General features: G+C 39.3%; 1 protein-coding gene across 7 annotated transcripts in view; it reads right to left on the bottom strand.

Moving 5' to 3' along the window:
- The window catches only part of LOC109996130 (ERC protein 2), a 150,289-nt gene that overhangs the window by 100,021 nt on the left and 30,646 nt on the right, over positions 1-19,622 (bottom strand). For all 7 annotated transcript variants that reach the window (XM_065961255.1, XM_065961260.1, XM_065961259.1 and 4 more), the window contains one exon: positions 18,084-18,251. In XM_065961255.1, coding sequence (XP_065817327.1) covers positions 18,084-18,251 — 168 coding nt within the window. The remainder of the gene's footprint in view (positions 1-18,083; positions 18,252-19,622) is intronic.

Raw genomic sequence — 19,622 nt, 5'->3', positions numbered from 1 at the left:
CATCCCCTCTCTGTAAAACAGAGCAACACCAACAACACTCAGAGACTGTGGACGCTCATATACGGTGTAACCTGGCACCCCCATGTGGTGATTTACTGTAACAGGCTCATTTATTCACTAATTAAAACTCCTTTTTTTTTTTTTTTAAAGATTTATCTTTGGGCTTTTTGTGTATGTTTTTAATGGAAAGATAGGACAGTGGATAGAGTCAGAGATCAGGGAGAGAGAGTAGGGAATGACATGCTGGAAAGGAGCCACAGGTGGGATTTGAACCTGGGCCGCCCACTTGGAGGAGCAAAGCCTCCATACATGGGGCACGCGCACCAACCACTGCACCACCAGCGCCCGACAAATTAAAACTCCTGAGCTAACTTTTAATGAAAAATGTGTTAAAGTGAATGTTATATTTAAAACATGTGAAGCGTAAAAAGGAAGGACGTATTTGTGGCGGCTGTGGATCAGTGGTAGAGTTGGTTGTCTTTTTGTCACCAAGTTTGGGGGTTGGATACCTAGCTCCTGCAGTTACATGTTTTTGGGCAAGATACAACACCCCATATTTATCCTGCTGCATGAATGAATGTGATGTTTTGTAAAAGTGTTTTGAGTATTCAAAACACTAGAGTGCTATACAAGTCCAAGTCCATTTACAATGCCTTTCTCGTCTGAGATGTAATTGCAAAATTCAACTTTCACATGCTATCTCGTCACAAGTTATTTGGTTAGGTTCCAGCTAAACAAAAAATTGTCCGGAAAGAATTAACTCCACAAATTACAGCGAACAACTCTCACACTACATTCTCACAGCTGTTCTCACCAGGTCTCTTTAGACCGTTGAGTCGACTGTACAACAGTGCAACGTGACACAGAGACCCTTACAGCAAGAAATCACACCTCTCCCCAAATTTCCCTTAAATGACCTTCCTGATGTCACGCTGCTTTGCCTGAGGAGAAATTACTCATCTGTTATCGAGCAGAACGACGGAGCACAGTGACTTCAAAAGATGAGTTGTGCCCGAGAGAGAGGAAGGAAGAGAACCGAGGGTCAGGGGGCACCATGCTCAGGATCTGAAATCATCCACACTTTTCTAAACGGGGGGAGAAGTAAAGGTCATTCTAAACTTTCTGAGAGAAAAGTTTTGATTTCTTTTCCTTCTAAATGTCACAATAAAGAAGTGTTTCTCTGAAGGAGTTTCTCTCTGATGAAGTAATGAAAAAGAGGCTTTGTCTGTGCTCTTTTGAGCTTTTTGCCAACACGTCTGAAACAAAGTTGTGGCTCAATTTAATGTACGTTTATTGTATTGTGCCATTCTGTAGCTGCATGTGTGCTATCATGCTTGTGTGTTTCAATTTTTGCCTGCAAACCAAAAATGACCGTGCTCAGGTAGGACTCGTGGCTAATAAGCCAAACAAGCAGGTTGTTGCCAAACAACAGCCAAGGGAAAATGTGTTTGTCAAAGTCAAAGTCGGGGAAAAAATGAAAGAGACAGAATTTTCTATGGGTATCACTTTGATTACCACTGAGGCCTGTGAATGTCTCAGCAGCTTCCTCTCCATTGGCCCAAAATGAATTTTAGCTCCCTACCACCAGTGCCTGTTAAGAAATACAAAGGTGCTCTGTGTCCTTTGGATACACACACATATAAACACACACACACAAACTCATATGAATGCAAGCACATAGGCATATAAACATACACAAACGCAGAGTGAAACACTCTTTATGATGAAAATGTATTAGGAAAAATCAGTGAAAAAAGAAAAATCAGTATTAGCCTAACTTCAAAAACATTCTGTGGAGGAAAAACAAGGGAAGAAAGTATTCTAAAGATTTATTTTTGGGCTTTTAATGGAGAGATAGGACAGTAGATAGGGTCGGAAATCAGGGAGAGAGAGAGTGGGGAATGACAGGCGGGAAAGGAGCCACAAGCTGGATTTGAACGTGGGCCGCTCGCTTGGAAGACTTCAGCCTCCATCCATGGGGTACGTGCACTAACCACTGCGCCACCAGCACCCCGGAAAAAAGTGTTCTGTACAAAGATTAAACAATTTACCATTAATGAAACAATAATATTTAAGAAGCCTGATAAATGAGGCCTGCTTTTTTTTAAATATTGCATAAACACATTTGCATTTGGTGGTCACACATATGAAACAGGAAACCCAATACGCTCGTCTAATTCTGCTCAGCCATTGTAACATGTGGCTTATTCTGAATATACAGTACTGATCTCTGAGGAATACAAACATAAATTACACACACAATCAGGCTGTGATTATTATCATGAATGCCGGGTCAGGTTCAGGCAATGTGGGGTGCATATTGCACTTATACATATTACAAGCAGACATCCTCCCCCTCTTCCTGCACATTCCTGCAGAAAGTCATTCATACAGAGACCCTCCACTGCATTCATACATACCAAATAGACATCAATAAACAGACACATACACAGGCCTACACACAGTTGCAGACATATGCTGAGAAACAATGAGAAAGCCAAAGTGTGTGTTGTTTTTATAGCGATTTCTTCTGGTTGACCACAGAGCTGAAATGAGCAGGGAGAGACTTCGGCAGACCCTGAGCTGCTCAATGAAGACGGATTGCACTTGTGCAAGCAAGGCTGTACGTGAGAGTGAGTGTGCCTTTGTGTGTGCCGGCCAAGTTGATCCACGTCCATGCTCTTTAGGCTCAAGACCCCTATCTCGTCCCCCCTCAGCTGAGGAATGCTGCAATGATTGCTGGGTAATTACCCCAACGCTTTATTCTTCTGCTCCCAGCACCATTAGTATTAATTATTCATTCTTTTCTTTTTCTTCCTTTTGGAAGAAAGAAAGAAAGAAAGAAAAGAAAGAAAAGACAGAAAGAAAGAAAGAAAGAAAGAAAGAAAGAAAGAATGAAAGAAAGAAAGAAAGAAAGAAAAAAAAAAAATGAAAAAATGTGGCCAGCCAGTGGATAACAACCTGTAGCTCCTGACCTGGGCCCACTTTATGATGATCTGGTCAGACAGGTCGAATACACCGTACTGTACATTTACATATTAACCCAGAGACGGGGTCAAACTGTGACCCATTTCACCAGAGGGGGTCCTAGGTCTAAAAGTATGAAATACTAACACTTGACAACTGGCACCTAACTGACAGTTGAGGTTTATACATCAGGTAAGTCTGAATTATGGCTGGTTTCATCATGAGGATATAGCCTGAGTCATCACAAGTCTGATTTCTTTAACCGAAATGTGTACGTGTTGCGTTCAGGAAGAAGACTAACTTGAATAGCTGGAGCCTGACATTTGGCTCAATACTAGGTTTGTCTTGACTGATGTGTAGCCTGGCTGGATCCTCAGGTGCTCACCATTAACCCTGGGTGATTGCTGATAGGAGCAGAGTAGGACTGGTGGGGGGGGTTGGCTAACAAAGGCAGTTTACCGGAACCTCATATGTAACACTGGGCTTATCTGTAACCATGTCTTTCCTCTGTGATTGGTCAGATGGAATCCATTAGGATGAAAGGCATTGGTGACCTCATCGCTGATCTATCAAGATCACACACACCCACAGGAATTTGCACATACAAATGAATGTCCATTCAGAGGATCTCTGAAAAATGCTATTCTTACATTAACATATAATACTCATTTCAAATATATTGCAGTGTATCCTGCAGTGAATGTAGGTCATGTAAGTCTCTCAACATTCATTAATACAGTAACTCGAATCCTCAAGAAGCTTCAAATGGCAGAACACTGACATTTGGGAGGTCAATGCAAATTTTTAATTTGTGGGGTAAGTTCTGTCATGTTGTGGAACAACCAAATGTGGTGTTGCATGTCATTTGACATAATTTACCTTTTTTGATGCCTACCAAATATGAGTGTTTTAAGGAAGCAGTTAAGTACTGGAAAAAGAAACGATTGTTGTCAACAAAAAAAAAAAGGTTTCTTTATCAATAGTACTTTTGTGTTGACACCAGCACTCAATTAACACTGTGCAAATGCTGAACTAATATTTGCTTTCTATCAACAAGCAGCACTTCCCCTCTCTATCCATCTGCATCAGACTCAAAAGTGCCAGTGTTTTTTTTCGGGGCAGTTCATAAAACTAGGGAGGAGGGAGAGAAAAGAGAGAGCAAAGTCTCTGATGGATTTTTGCACAAGCTTACAGGGCTACAGTAGATTGTACAAATGAATACAACAATAACAGAAGACAGTCATTAGACTCTATGCATCTTCTGATTCCACAAGGGACATGAACATTGAGTGTATTTCATCGAAACTAACGGCTCCTAAAATTAGGAAAAATGGTCAGACTAAAGAGCAATTGCTCCACAGAGAAAGACATCAAAGCAGAGGGAGAGAAAAAGAGAGGAAATGTAGAAGGCCAGAGAACATCTCTATTTTTCTCTGTATCACTCTCGCTCGACTTTTCCCACAATCAAAGGGCCCAGCCGTGCCGATGAGACTGGGCCAGGCCAAGCGATGACACCCAGCCAGAGCAAGTGTTGAAAGAGCGTGGCGGAGGGAGCACTGACACAGAGCTCGGCCCCCCTGAGAAAGGACCTGTGAGACACTATCATAACTAACAGAGATCCTTGTGTACAGGACATCTTTCTGTTAAGACACACACACATACACACACACAAATGCCAAATGTAGCCCAAGCAGATGTAATTGAATCTCTCTGTCTGTGGTTACTATAGGAAGGGAACCTGATAGGGGATACTATACTGCAACACAGCAAGCCTTCTTTTTCAAAGCATGAATATGGATTGAGACGACCACGATGTTTGAACATGAATAACACATGTATGCCAAAACCACACCACAACCGGCGCTGCACGTCTACCTCCCACACCCCTTCCCTCCCAGTTAAAGAAAAAAAAAACACATGGGGCCAAAAATTAAAAAAACTAAATAAATAAATGCATCATTATGCATTGGTCACGGTCTCGTAGACCCACGTCTCCAACAGAGCTGCAACTGTGTTATGGTACGTAAGACCAAAAATATCTGCACTAACATATCATATGCATTTTTCTCTTTACATTTTAAAGGCCAGCTCCTCATTATTTTTAGTCAAATTCAGCCTCTTCATATTAGGATCAATGTAAGGCTCAATTTATAGAAATGACATCATGGTACCATGCTATAAGTCATGTTGAGAGTCCATGAAGAGGCCCAAAGAAAGAGGTTATCTTTATACAGAAATAAGAGCTACCATTATACCGCAATTCAGCAAAGTCTCAGAAGCGATTCATTATTATAACTGTATTACATGGCTATGTTAAATACTTGGTTTTGATTGGCCAATTACCCAAAACAATGGTCTGATATTTCTCGACAGATCACCATCAGAATAATTCACCGTTGCTAAGAAAAGCAGGCGGTTGCTAGGGATGCCACTCACAGACTCTGGACAAATAAAAAATGTAGGCATATCAATCTGCGGAAAGACTGAGTCGGGTTAATTGGTGTGTTTCAAAAAAAAGAAAGAAAGAGGGGATAACAACAAAGCAAAGAGGTTGAAGACGAAATAAACTGTATGCTATGATAGAGGAAAACTACAAAGCTGTTTTAAAGACTGGATGAGAAAATGTGAACGACCTCTGAAAGTGATGAGGGAGAAAAACAACTTCAGCTGCAGTGCTGATTCATGCCAAACTATTCATGTTCTCATTCAAAGGGTCTCACTATTCACCATCTGTAGTATAAAAGCTAGGTTAGCTTATTTTATGAAGGCTAAAGACTAGAGTTAACAATTACTACAGATGCAGCTCTAACTGCAGATTCAAAGAGACCGTTTTTTTTAATTGTAGAACGACTGACACACCCTGTCAGGGTTTCATTCTGAGTCTATAAATGTGCGAGAGCAAGAATGTTTTTGACAGTTTGTCTTTGAGCCGTGAGACAATATATATGAGAAAACTGGAATACACAAGAGATCTGACTTCACCTTCTGGCTGTGGAAGATTTTAAAGGAAACTTTATTGACAATTGATAATTGACCACAAACCGTAGCACACTGTGTGAAGCACAAAGTTCATGAGCTCTGGTTGTAAATTGAAAATAATTCACTAATTTATAAAAATGTACAGTGTAAGCCAACACCATGTCCTAACGGTGTTCGCTTACCGCAAGCGTCCATACTGCATCCATTAAATATTTAATATCCTGCTCTGTGAATTTCAGTTTCCCCCTTGCAAACAATATCACATCTAGTGCTTTTGTATTGAAGGTGGACAAACTGAAGTGTGGTGCTTTGTATTGACAAGCTGTTGACTCAAATCACAACACTCAGAGGCCTGCGATAAAGGCCAAAAAAAGGTTTTTCTCCCGTGTGTCAACATTTCAATCACAGATGTAGATTATTTATCTCCCCTTTGTACAACAAGCTAACAAGCTCTGTTGAGGGAGAAGTGCCAGGGCTTTGAAGAGCACCCTCCGTCCTCGTTCCTCGTCTGTCTAAGCGAGCCACAGAGAGGAAAATAGAAACATGGCTTCAGGATAAAAACGGTGTGCTGCGCCGGGCTGCGTGCTCGCAGGCAGTTAGGACACTCCAATAGGGAACAATTGAATTAGGCTGATTTTGTTGCTGACACCTTCGCATTTAGTGCTGTTAGGACAGGCTGTATGACTCTGATGAAGGCCATGAGCCGAAACGCGTTGGTCTAAATTGATAATAAAGTTGATCTTCTTACTACAAGTGTTGCTGGAGCGTTTTGACCTCTTCTAAGCCTTTCACTCTTCATGCACCTTGTCAGTTGGTGAAGTTTGTGCCAGAAAATCCTCTTCTACTACAGGACAGGCTGTAAGGCCTTCCATAAAAAAGATGACTTTGACAAGACTTAAAAAACAATGATGTATGAAACTCTCTCACTGCTATACACAGTTTAGACACATAACAGGCTTTAGGATTAAAATGACATAATGTTACTGTTACCAAAAAGTGATCAGATCACTGTAATTTGTGTAACACAGGAAGTAAGGCACAGGTGGAATAATGTGTTTAAGTGGAGAATTATTTAATATATAAAAATAAATCAATGCATACAAGAACGTACAGTAAAAAACAATCCAAGAGAAAATCTTACCCGCTCAAAACATCCAAAACAACCCAGAGTCTGAGCAGAAAGGTATGATTCATATTCAAATACAACAAAACTGCAACATAAACAGGATCTGAAACTACAGTTTGATACAACTAACAGACTTCTTTGTGTTTTTTACATCTTATCTTCATCTTATTTTGAACTTCAGCTTCTTCCATTTTATATTGCAGCCACATAAACATCCATCTGACTGTTTTTGCTAAGTTCTCCAGATGTCAATTCCTCACGACCAGGAAAAGAGCAAGTTTGTACGCACACACATTGACACACACACAGGCCGAAAAACACCCAAAGGCAGAAAACCATTCTGACACACCAGTTGACCTGTCATCAACATGTGTCATCATCAGCATCCCTATGGGTGGTGGGGAATTGGACCTGTTTGAAGTGAGGATAGAAAGCTTGTTGTAATAACACAGATGCATCCTCTTAACCCTCGAAGCTGTCCAAGAGGATAACATGTGTGTGTTTGTGTGTATGTCTGTTATAGATATTGACTCTTTCCATCAGTGGGGATTATATACAAGAGATTAATAGGCTCATGAACTGTGTTTAGTTGACTCATTTGGAGCTGATAATTTCATTTGCAAAAGGCCAGCCACTTCATAACCTTCGTATTTTTTTTTTTTTTTTTTTTTTTTGAGAAAATAAGATTTTCACATCACTTTAAGTATCTTCTCTGCTGACCCAAACTCAACTGATCATCAATCCATCTTTGGATAGGATTTTATCATGTCAAAAAAGTTATCTGTGTTTAGGATAATGTACCCTTGATATTTAGACACAGGATGTATCAGGGAAAGCTTCATCCTGTCTTGGGAGGACTTCAAACACCCAGGGACTGTAAACAACCTCTTTTACAACGGGAGTACAATGATTAATATGACATAAAACTGGGATTGAAATAAGTTATGCTTCAAAGTTACACTCCTGTCTTTTCCCTTGTATATAGATTTTTGAATAATTGTGTCCAAGAGCAGAAACATACTCTTAAAGGAAAAGAGGATGGGGCCCTCAATATTATGGTGACTAGGCCAATTTTCACAGAAGTTGGAAGTGACACTTTACACATTAGGCAGGATTGTTTTGTACTGTGTCCGAGCACAATTTATTCCCCTCCCCTCTTCCCCGCTGGTCTGCACTAACATCAGTAACATCTTCCCTACCTGAATACACCTGCTTATGTACTCAGTCCGATACTGCAGTATGCACATAGTTGGTTTGCAAATCAGCCAAAAAAACAGAAATAAGAAGAAGCAAACATGGCAACCACTTGCGAACTGTATCCATTCTGCTAACTGTGGATGTTTTCGTAACACAGTTTCGTTCCTTCCTACGTCCACATCTGCTGTTCAGCTCAGAGGATAAAATGTGCAAGTGCTGCATGAATACAACAATTTTTAGAGCATCAGGAGCCATTTAGAATTACATCATAAAGCAGTCCACTTCCTTTGTTTGAGCATGGTTGCATTCACAGCTCCCATGGACCGTTCCTGAGTACACATGAATCTTGCCCCAGACCGCCTCTTCAAGCGGACAGGTCACTAGTGATAAACCACCCTTGGGTTATGAGTTGTGTCCAGACAAGACAATACTTATTAAAAATAAGTATTGTCTTGTCTGGAGGTTTCTGGTAATGCAAATAGTTTTGAGTCTTGATACAACAGAGACGACAGGAATTTCATTTTATAGTCCAATGAGCAAAAAAAATAATAATTCAGAAAATCCATCACCAGTTTTAATTTGTGAAAACAATATCCTGCTCACATGCTAATCCACAGAGCTCACCATGACCAGTTTCATTTGAACTACAGTCTACTGGATATATATACCCTACAGTAACTGTAACGATGTAGATAGATTGATTTATTCCTGATGCGATCAAATCAAAAGGCACAACCATGTTCTGGTAGATTTTTATGTTTGTATTACCTTTTATATGTCATGTGTGTGGTTTTAATATAAATCATATTCACATTTTAACACTGCCACATAAAAGCTTTTAAAGTTCCTTAAAATTCTTTGTATTTTATTCATCTGTGAAATGAATTACTAAAATCAATTTTTAAGCTCAAATTAGACAAATGGATGGGAAAGAAGGGGAGAGAGATATGAAGAGGTACAAAATGTAACTATAGGTTGGCAGCCATAACCATAGATGTTGGGGTGTCTGAATCCCTTCATTATCACTTAATGCTTTTGGCTGTAAACATTCAGGACTCTTGCTAACAATATGGTAGCAAGCTAAAGCTAGCATTGAGCTGAGACAGTGATTAAACATAGCTGAATATAAAGCTTGCATATAAAGCTAAATCAAGACAGAAAAACATTTGATTTTAAATCCGCCTCTTTATAATAAAGAGTTACTGATGGAGAGTATCATCCAGTAAGAAGAACAGTCCTTTTAAAATCAAGACAATTGATATTACTGTTTGTAATTCAATAATAATAATAATAATAATAATAATTTTAATACAACACTATCATTTGCAACTCTTGCATAAAATGTTTCAGATTTAATTGATTTAAATAAGATTGAGCTCAGCATTATAAACTAGGGAATTTGTGATGTAACCTCGGTAACGGCTGACATCACAATGTAAGCTTAGAACTAGAATTTAGAACACGCCACCTCATAAGGACAGAAACTTAGATAAACAGTGAGAGGAGAAGCAGTCATTTCAGTAGTAGCAACAGTGAGGATCATACTGAGATGTTGAGAAAGAAATTTGCATTGAACCTAAGAGTACCAGAAGTTTAAAAAAATTTAAGATGGACACTTTTCATAACCCAACATGTTTGGTGGTAAGTCTTTATTTTAATGTTTCGTAGTTGAGAAGAAAGAAGAAAAACAGCAAACACAAATAACCTGAATTTTCCCAGGAGGATTAGTGTTGGTTGGTAAAAATATTTATCCATTTGTAAATGCTAATTTGAACTATATTAAGGCTCCTGTGAGGAACATTCGGTTTGAAAAATGTATCTTTCGGCTGATTTTGTCCTGTAGCCTACATGTGTATAATATGTTGTTTTTTCACACAATCAAACAACTTACAACAACTTACTTGACAGTTACATTCATGGGTGATTTTATGTTTCTAGATGGATCTCCATCTACCTTATTTTGTCCAACAGCAACCAGAAGTAGAAGGCATAGAGATGTACCAACTGGCACAAAATGCTTATCAGCCTCACGGAGACTTGATTCCTGTGGACAGCCAGGAATACTATCAACTCTCCTATGAGGAAAGCCAATGGGAGAATGGCAGAGTATGTGTTGAATTAAGCATTATATACTTTTGTTATACACACTATTGGATGATGTATGTTTTTTTGTTTTTAAAGTACTATACATACAAGTCCTGTACAAGCGTACAATATGTAGTTTTTTCAAGCTATCAAGCAAATGAACAAGAGTTTGGATGAAGTGAATTAACAGGTAATGTGTACTTGATAGTTACGTTCATGGGTGTTTTTATGTTGTTCGTTTTTACAATGTTACAATTCACTTAGCAAAAGTGACATACATCAGAGAGTAAGTACAACACTAATCCATTCATACAATGCCACCAAAGTAGTGGTAGCAATGCAGGGTTAAGTGCCTTGCCCAAGGACACATTGGACAGGTTGCTCAGCTGGGGATTGAACACTTGGCCTTCTGGTTGAATGGTGACAGCTCTACCAACTGAGCCACAGCTGTCACATTTTTAAAGTACCTTATTTTGTCCAACAGCAACCAGAAGTAGAAGGCATTGAGCTGTACCAACTGGCACAAAATGCTTATCAGCCTCACGGAGACTTGATTCCTGTGGACAGCCAGGAATACTATCAACTCTCCTATGAGGAAAGCCAATGGGAGAATGGCAGAGTATGTGTTGAATTAAGCATTATATACTTTTGTTATACACACTATTGGATGATGTATGTTTTTTTGTTTTTAAAGTACTATACATACAAGTCCTGTACAAGCGTACAATATGTAGTTTTTTCAAGCTATCAAGCAAATGAACAAGAGTTTGGATGAAGTGAATTAACAGGTAATGTGTACTTGATAGTTACGTTCATGGGTGTTTTTATGTTGTTCGTTTTTACAATGTTACAATTCACTTAGCAAAAGTGACATACATCAGAGAGTAAGTACAACACTAATCCATTCATACAATGCCACCAAAGTAGTGGTAGCAATGCAGGGTTAAGTGCCTTGCCCAAGGACACATTGGACAGGTTGCTCAGCTGGGGATTGAACACTTGGCCTTCTGGTTGAATGGTGACAGCTCTACCAACTGAGCCACAGCTGTCACATTTTTAAAGTACCTTATTTTGTCCAACAGCAACCAGAAGTAGAAGGCATTGAGCTGTACCAACTGGCACAAAATGCTTATCAGCCTCACGGAGACTTGATTCCTGTGGACAGCCAGGAATACTATCAACTCTCCTATGAGGAAAGCCAATGGGAGAATGGCAGAGTATGTGTTGAATTAAGCATTATATACTTTTGTTATACACACTATTGGATGATGTATGTTTTTTTGTTTTTAAAGTACTATACATACAAGTCCTGTACAAGCGTACAATATGTAGTTTTTTCAACCTATCAAGCAAATGAACAAGAGTTTGGATGAAGTGAATTAACAGGTAATGTGTATTTGATAGTTACGTTCATGGGTGTTTTTATGTTTCTAGATGGATCTCCATCTACCTTATATGCTCCAACAGCAACCAGAAGCAGAAGGCATTGAGATGTACCAGCTGGCACAAAATGCTTATCAGCCTCACGGAGACATGATTCCTGTGGACAGCCAGGAATACTATGAACTCTCCTATGAGGAAAGCCAATGGGAGAATGGCAGAGTATGTGTTGAATTAGGCATTATATACTTTTGTTATACACACTATTGGATGATGTATGTTTTTTCGTTTTTACAATGTTACAATTCACTTAGCAAAAGTGATGTACATCAGAGAGTAAGTACAACACTAATCCATTCATATAATGCCATCAAAGCAGCAGTAGCAACAAAGGGTTAATTGCCTTGCCCAAGGACACATCAGACAGGTTGCTCAGTTGGGGATTGAACACTCGGCCTTCCGGTTGAGAGGTGACAGCTCTACCAACTGAGCCACAGCTGTCACATTTTTAAAGTACCTTATTTTGTCCAACAGCAACCAGAAGTAGAAGGCATAGAGATGTACCAACTGGCACAAAATGCTTATCAGCCTCACGGAGACTTGATTCCTGTGGACAGCCAGGAATACTATCAACTCTCCTGTGAGGAAAGCCAATTGGAGAATGGCAGAGTATGTGTTGAATTAAGCATTATATAATTTTGTTATACACACTATTGGATGATGTATGTTTTTTCATTTTTAAAGTACTACTCATACAAGTCCTGTACAAGCGTACAATATGTAGTTTTTTCAACCTATCAAGCAAATGAACAAGAGTTTGGATGAAGTGAATTAACAGGTAATGTGTACTTGATAGTTATACGTTCATGGGTGTTTTTATGTTTCTAGATGGATCTCCATCTACCTTATTTGGTCCAACAGCAACCAGAAGTAGAAGGCATAGAGATGTACCAACTGGCACAAAATGCTTATCAGCCTTATGGAGACTTGATTCCTGTAGACAGCCAGGAATACTATCAACTCTCCTATGAGGAAAGCCAATGGGAGAATGGCAGAGTATGTGTTGAACTAAGCATTATATACTTTTGTTTTACACACTATTGGATGATGTATGTTTTTTCGTTTTTTACAATGTTACAATTCACTTAGCAAAAGTGACATACATCAGAGAGTAAGTACAACACTAATCCATTCATACAACGCCACCAAAGCAGCGGTAGCAATGCAGGGTTAAGTGCCTTGCCCAAGGACACATCAGACAGGTTGCTCAGCTGGAGATTGAACCCTCAGCCTTCTGGTTGAGAGGTGACGGCTCTACCAATTGAGCCACAGCTGTCACATTTTTAAAGTACCTTATTTTGTCCAACAGCAACCAGAAGTAGAAGGCATTGAGCTGTACCAACTGGCACAAAATGCTTATCAGCCTCACGGAGACATGATTCCTGTGGACAGCCAGGAATACTATCAACTCTCCTATGAGGAAAGCCAATGGGAGAATGGCAGAGTATGTGTTGAATTAAGCGTTATATACTTTTGTTTTACACACTATTGGATGATGTATGTTTTTTCATTTTTAAAGTACTATTCATACAAGTCCTGTACAAGCGTACAATATGTAGTTTTTTCACCCAATCAAACAATAAACCAGAGTTTGGATGAAGTGAATTAACAGGTAATGTGTATTTGATAGTTACGTTCATGGGTGTTTTTATGTTTCTAGATGGATCTCCATCTACCTTATATGCTCCAACAGCAACTAGAAGCAAAAGGCATAGAGATGTACCAACTGGCACAAAATGCTTATCAGCCTTATGGAGACTTGATTCCTGTAGACAGCCAGGAATACTATCAACTCTCCTATGAGGAAAGCCAATGGGAGAATGGCAGAGTATGTGTTGAACTAAGCATTATATACTTTTGTTTTACACACTATTGGATGATGTATGTTTTTTCATTTTTAAACTACTATTCATACAAGTCCTGTACAAGCGTACAATATGTAGTTTTTTCAACCTATCAAGCAAATGAACAAGAGTTTGGATGAAGTGAATTAACAGGTAATGTGTACTTGATAGTTATACGTTCATGGGTGTTTTAATGTTTCTAGATGGATCTCCATCTACCTTATTTGGTCCAACAGCAACCAGAAGTAGAAGGCATAGAGATGTACCAACTGGCACAAAATGCTTATCAGCCTTATGGAGACTTGATTCCTGTAGACAGCCAGGAATACTATCAACTCTCCTATGAGGAAAGCCAATGGGAGAATGGCAGAGTATGTGTTGAACTAAGCGTTATATACTTTTGTTTTACACACTATTGGATGATGTATGTTTTTTCATTTTTAAAGTACTATTCATACAAGTCCTGTACAAGCGTACAATATGTAGTTTTTTCACCCAATCAAGCAAACGAACCAGAGTTTGGATGAAGTGAATTAACAGGTAATGTGTACTTGATAGTTACGTTCATGGGTGTTTTAATGTTTCTAGATGGATCTCCATCTACCTTATTTGGTCCAACAGCAACCAGAAGTAGAAGGCATTGAGATGTACCAACTGGCACAAAATGCTTATCAGCCTCACGGAGACATGATTCCTGTGGACAGCCAGGAATACTATCAATTCTCCTATGAGGAAAGCCAATGGGAGAATGGCAGAGTATGTGTTGAACTAAGCATTATAGACTTTTGTTTTACACACTATTGGATGATGTATGTTTTTCCGTTTTTACAATGTTACAATTCACTTAGCAAAAGTGACATACATCAGAGAGTAAGTACAACACTAATCCATTCATACAACGCCACCAAAGCAGTGGTAGCAATGCAGGGTTAAGTGCCTTGCCCAAGGACACATTGGACAGGTTGCTCAGCTGGGGATTGAACCCTCGGCCTTCTGGTTGAGAGGTGACGGCTCTACCAATTGAGCAACAGCTGTCACATTTTTAAAGTACCTTATTTTGTCCAACAGCAACCAGAAGTAGAAGGCATTGAGATGTACCAACTGGCACAAAATGCTTATCAGCCTCACGGAGACATGATTCCTGTGGACAGCCAGGAATACTATCAACTCTCCTATGAGGAAAGCCAATGGGAGAATGGCAGAGTATGTGTTGAATTAAGCATTATATACTTTTGTTTTACACACTATTGGATGATGTATGTTTTTTCGTTTTTAAAGTACTATTCATACAAGTCCTGTACAAGCGTACAATATGTCGTTTTTTTACCCAATCAAACAATAAACCAGAGTTTGGATGAAATGAATTAACAGGTAATGTTTACTTGATAGATACGTTCATGGGTGTTTTTATGTTTCAAGATGGATCTCCATCTACCTTATAATCTCCAACAGCAACTAGAAGCAGAGGGAAAAGAGGAAATAACAACAGTTAAAAGTGGACCAGCCACCACAACCAGCGCTGCCAACCTGTCCAATAATTCCTCCTGTCTCATCACATATTAATAAAGCATTAATTAAATATACATAAATATATATATATGTTAATCTAATTATTTACATTTTTGACAAAACAATTATATGTGTTTGTAATTTGAAAGCAAAGAATAGTTTTTTGTAAGTACAGCGTATTTCTACCAGAATTTAAAGGCATATTTGTGAATGACAGTTTCTATTTCAGTCAGCTCTTAAAAAGTTAACTTAAACATCTTCAAGGTTAAATACATTCAACAACATTTCTTTACTGGTTTTTAGGATCAGGGTTAGACCATGCAGAAACCATTTAGTCAGAAAATACATCCTCTGCATGTAGACTTTTCTGTCTTGGGAGATATGATATTTTGTGTGAAAACTTAGCCTAAAATTGCTTTTCTGTGTCTCTCTTTCGCTAGCAGTTATAAAATACTACACCTAGAAAGTTAACCAACTTCAAGCTGCATTCCTGCTCTTTCACTGCAGGTTTTAGCCTCTGGGGACTAGTGCAAAATAGAAAATTTGGAAAAACCATCAGATTGTGGTCATTGTGTGCAGAGACATGCAACGCCTCTGGGTTCCAAGTGTAATTTTAAAATATTTTTAAATAGAACTTCTTCTTTTATTCATTCATATACACAAATTGCACGAACAGTGTCATTACAGTAAATGAAAACATAAACTGCCTGTTTATTTCAAGTAAAGATACCGCATAATGGTGTGGACCATATTCCAAATTGTGCTCTCTCAGCACATGATTTAAAAAAAGAAAAAAAATCTTACATTGAGAATGAGGAAGAGGGCTTTAGCGATTGGAAGCAAAATCATATTAAAGGTGAATCATGTGTCTGAGAAAGAAAGAAAAAGCGGGAGAAACATCCATCCCCTTTTCCCGTTCGGGGTCACGGGGTGCTGAAGCGAATCCCAGCTATCATTGGGCAAGAGGCAGGGTACACCCCTCAACCACAGGGCTGACACATAGAGACAAACAACCAGCCACACTCACATTCAACCGGGAACCTCCTAGCCGTGAGGCAACAGCGCTACCCACTGCACCACCGTGCAGCCAGAGGGAAGACTTATAAAAACAAAGAGAAACCAATGATCAACTAAATGGCAGGCAGCACACACCAAATATTTGCTGGGTCCTCATCCAGCCTAATATCTCTTTGCTCCTGCAGTTAGACGAGTGTCGACTGAGGCCTGCAGTACAATAGCACAACTGCACACAGCAATCAATAACAGAATCTCATGAAAAAAACACAGAAAAAGGGACGAGTAGTTTAAACTCGACAAGGTGCATCCAATTTGAAGTGGGAGCGTAAATCATGACGTTTTGGGCCATGAAATTAAATGAAAGCTCAAATTGAATATGGATGAGGTGTTAATAAGCAGAGGAGCCCCATTCATCTGCTGAGAAAAAAAAACATATTAATTGGCTAAAAAAAGAGCTATAAAAGGGACCCAAGGGAGTGCATTTAAAGGTCATAGGAAGGAACAAATGGAGGTCGCACAAACATAATGTTTTTAACATATTCTTGCACGCACATGCAAATAGTGATGGCAGTGTCTGTGACCTTTAGAGCCCATCTCTCATCAAACTCAGCAAAGGGGAGGGTGGGAGGAGAGAATGGGAGGTCTAATTTGAGGACATGAGAGGAAACAAGGAAGTTCAGAGGGGACCTTTATGTGTATGTAATTGGTCTATGGAGGAATAACCAACATGAACACCACAGGTGGCCAAAGGCCCTGTCTAAATGGCTAACCTTATAAAAGGTTAGCCATTTAGAAGTCCTCTGAGACATGCAGTGAAAGTGTGTATTTGTGTGTGAGAGCGCAAGTGTATATGTATACGTGCATTCATACACAGTATATCTTTTATTTTAAACAGAAAGGTTCGAAGGTTTCTATGTTAGTAATGTGATCGTCAATGAGTAACACTTCTAACTCTTCACTCACTCAATGACTCATAAAACACTCTTACTTTCTTATTCCAATGCCAGGAACATGATTATGTGGCTACAACCAGAAGAGGAATACATTTTCCAATATAGATGGTTAGAAGAAAATGTCTCCTCCTGACAGTCTACAAAGCTGTCACTAATCACATTCTGTTACTTCTGTTCCTCACAGAAGGGATTTTACACCATAAACAGAAACTGTTGAAAGTCGCATGCAATTAGAGGTATTAGTGGAAGATGCAAATAAACATAATTTTAAATCTGAATATTATAAAAAAGAAAATCAATATGGGTGACTGTAAGTGAGAATGTCAATGTCGTTGGAAAAAGAACAACAACAGATGAAATTCCGAGAAGGAGGCCAAGAACAAAAGAAAATTGGGCTTGTGATAAAATGTGATAAAATTGATTATCATACATTACACAGGAGGTGCGAGCTGTGTCCTCTAGAAGAGGGAAAAATAATCGATTTATGTAAGAATCGAGATTCTTCTCTTCTAAGATTTAACATAGATTCATAACTTCCAAAAATCGATTTTTTTATTTTTTTATTTATTTAACTTTTTGGGCTAATCAGTCACTCCCTGCTAAGTGCTAAAGCTAGCTCTTTAACTCAGTAGAATGCCAAATAGAGCAACAAGAAATTCCGCCAGTCACACAGATGACTGGGGTAGATCCTAAAGTATGTTCGAATTCATAAATAGACTTTGAATCCAAGGATCAATGAATCTAGAATCATTTTGAATCGAAATTTGATTCTGAATCGAATCGTGAGACACCCTAAGATTCCCAACCCTAGTGTCCTCCATGGCACAGCGCTCAGGCATGACACTTTGGCCATTGTCACACACACCAGACTTTCTGACTTACAAGGAAAAAGTCTGATATGTCCTACAAGTCTGGCTACATTGAATGCACCACATACAGATACTGTACGGTGCTTTATTCGCTTACCTTCTTCTGCAGGACATTAACCTTCCTCTCCTTGACATCCAGCATGTCCTTCATGTCTCTGATCTCTCCTGTGAGCGTGCTCTTTTCGTCAGTCAGGTCCTGCAGCTGTTTGGTCTTCTTGGTCAGAAACTGCTCCTTCTCTTCAAGGCGCACACGCAGAGCATCTACCTAAAGAGAACAAGAAGCGGTGTAGATAAGCAGATAACAAGTCAGACAGAACAAGGACTAGTTAAGCATTACAACGACATATAGACTGAGATCGCAAGGGAGCTTTTGTACAAAACATTCTTATGCTCATTGACAGATAGGAAAGACAACCTTAGTGCAAAGGGAGCCAGATTTACTGAAATGCGAAAAGACAGAAAATCAGAAACACTTACATGAAAATACAAAAAGAAATACACAAAAAGGATTGTTAGAGCTCAAACCATGCTCATGTATTTCCCAATTCTCAGTCAGGTGGCCCACATCATATTATTCAACACTGGAACTGACATTTCTTAACACATTCACTTGTTGACATTTGGAAGTAGTAAAAGTTCAGCGTTGTCCTACTGTCCATGACATGAACCACAGTGGACTGCCGCAGTAAAAGTGTGTGTGTGTGTGTGTGTGTGTGTGTGTGTGTGTGTGTGTGTGTGTGTGTGTGTGTGTGTCTCAGTGTGTGTGTCTCAGTGTGTGTGTGCATGTGTGTGTGTGTGTGATAGAAGGAGCCTGGAGCCTGTCCCATCAGTTGTTATTGAGAGTGCTGTATGATTGGGTCAGCACTGCCATAGATCACGCTGCTCACACACTTCTCCCTCACATTAAAAATCAATTTCTGTCTCTGGCTGTGAGCAATGAGATGAGTGAGGTCCCAGCTCACTCCAGAACTTATTGGACAAGTAAAAGTGTTCTGCTTCGACGCCTTCAGTCTCACACACACAACACAAACACCTGCACACACAAAACACACACACACACACTCTCTCAGCTGGCTGTCATTATCAGACTATGTGCTCCTATGTTGCTCTTCAACACCTGATTACATTTCCAGCCCTTTTTGCCATGAGTGAACCCATATGAACTATAGTTGGAGGTTTGCGTGTGGGTTTTATGTAATTCAAGAGACAAATACAGACTGTAGATAAAAGGAAGCCAGGAGGGAGGCCTTGTAAACAGTCATTTTAACAAGCGTTACTTGAGGTGACTGTGTGAAAAAACATTCAGACCAGGCTCTGTCGTTCTCGCCTTCTCATCTCCCAACTAATTCACAGGATGCCTCACAAAAAACGGAGAAAGCGGAGGGGAAATTAACTGAGTCCATAAACTTTAGTGCTGTAGCTGAGCTTCATTCTGAGGTGCTTCTACTCAATTTTGTGCTTCTTATTATCTTATTGTTAGATATTATTAGCTTCTTATTATGCTATCATATTTTCAACTCCTTTTTATTTACAGAGGACAGAAGACTTTTTTATTCATAGTAAAAGTATAAAATACAGATCATTAAGCCATGCGTGGCTCTGATATTTTAATTCTTCCTAATTATTAAAGAAAATG

This window comes from Labrus bergylta, chromosome 12, assembly GCF_963930695.1.
Source record: "Labrus bergylta chromosome 12, fLabBer1.1, whole genome shotgun sequence".
Taxonomy (NCBI): domain Eukaryota; kingdom Metazoa; phylum Chordata; class Actinopteri; order Labriformes; family Labridae; genus Labrus; species Labrus bergylta.
Note: the sequence above shows the minus strand (reverse complement) of the source record. Positions and strands in the feature narration are given on the sequence as shown.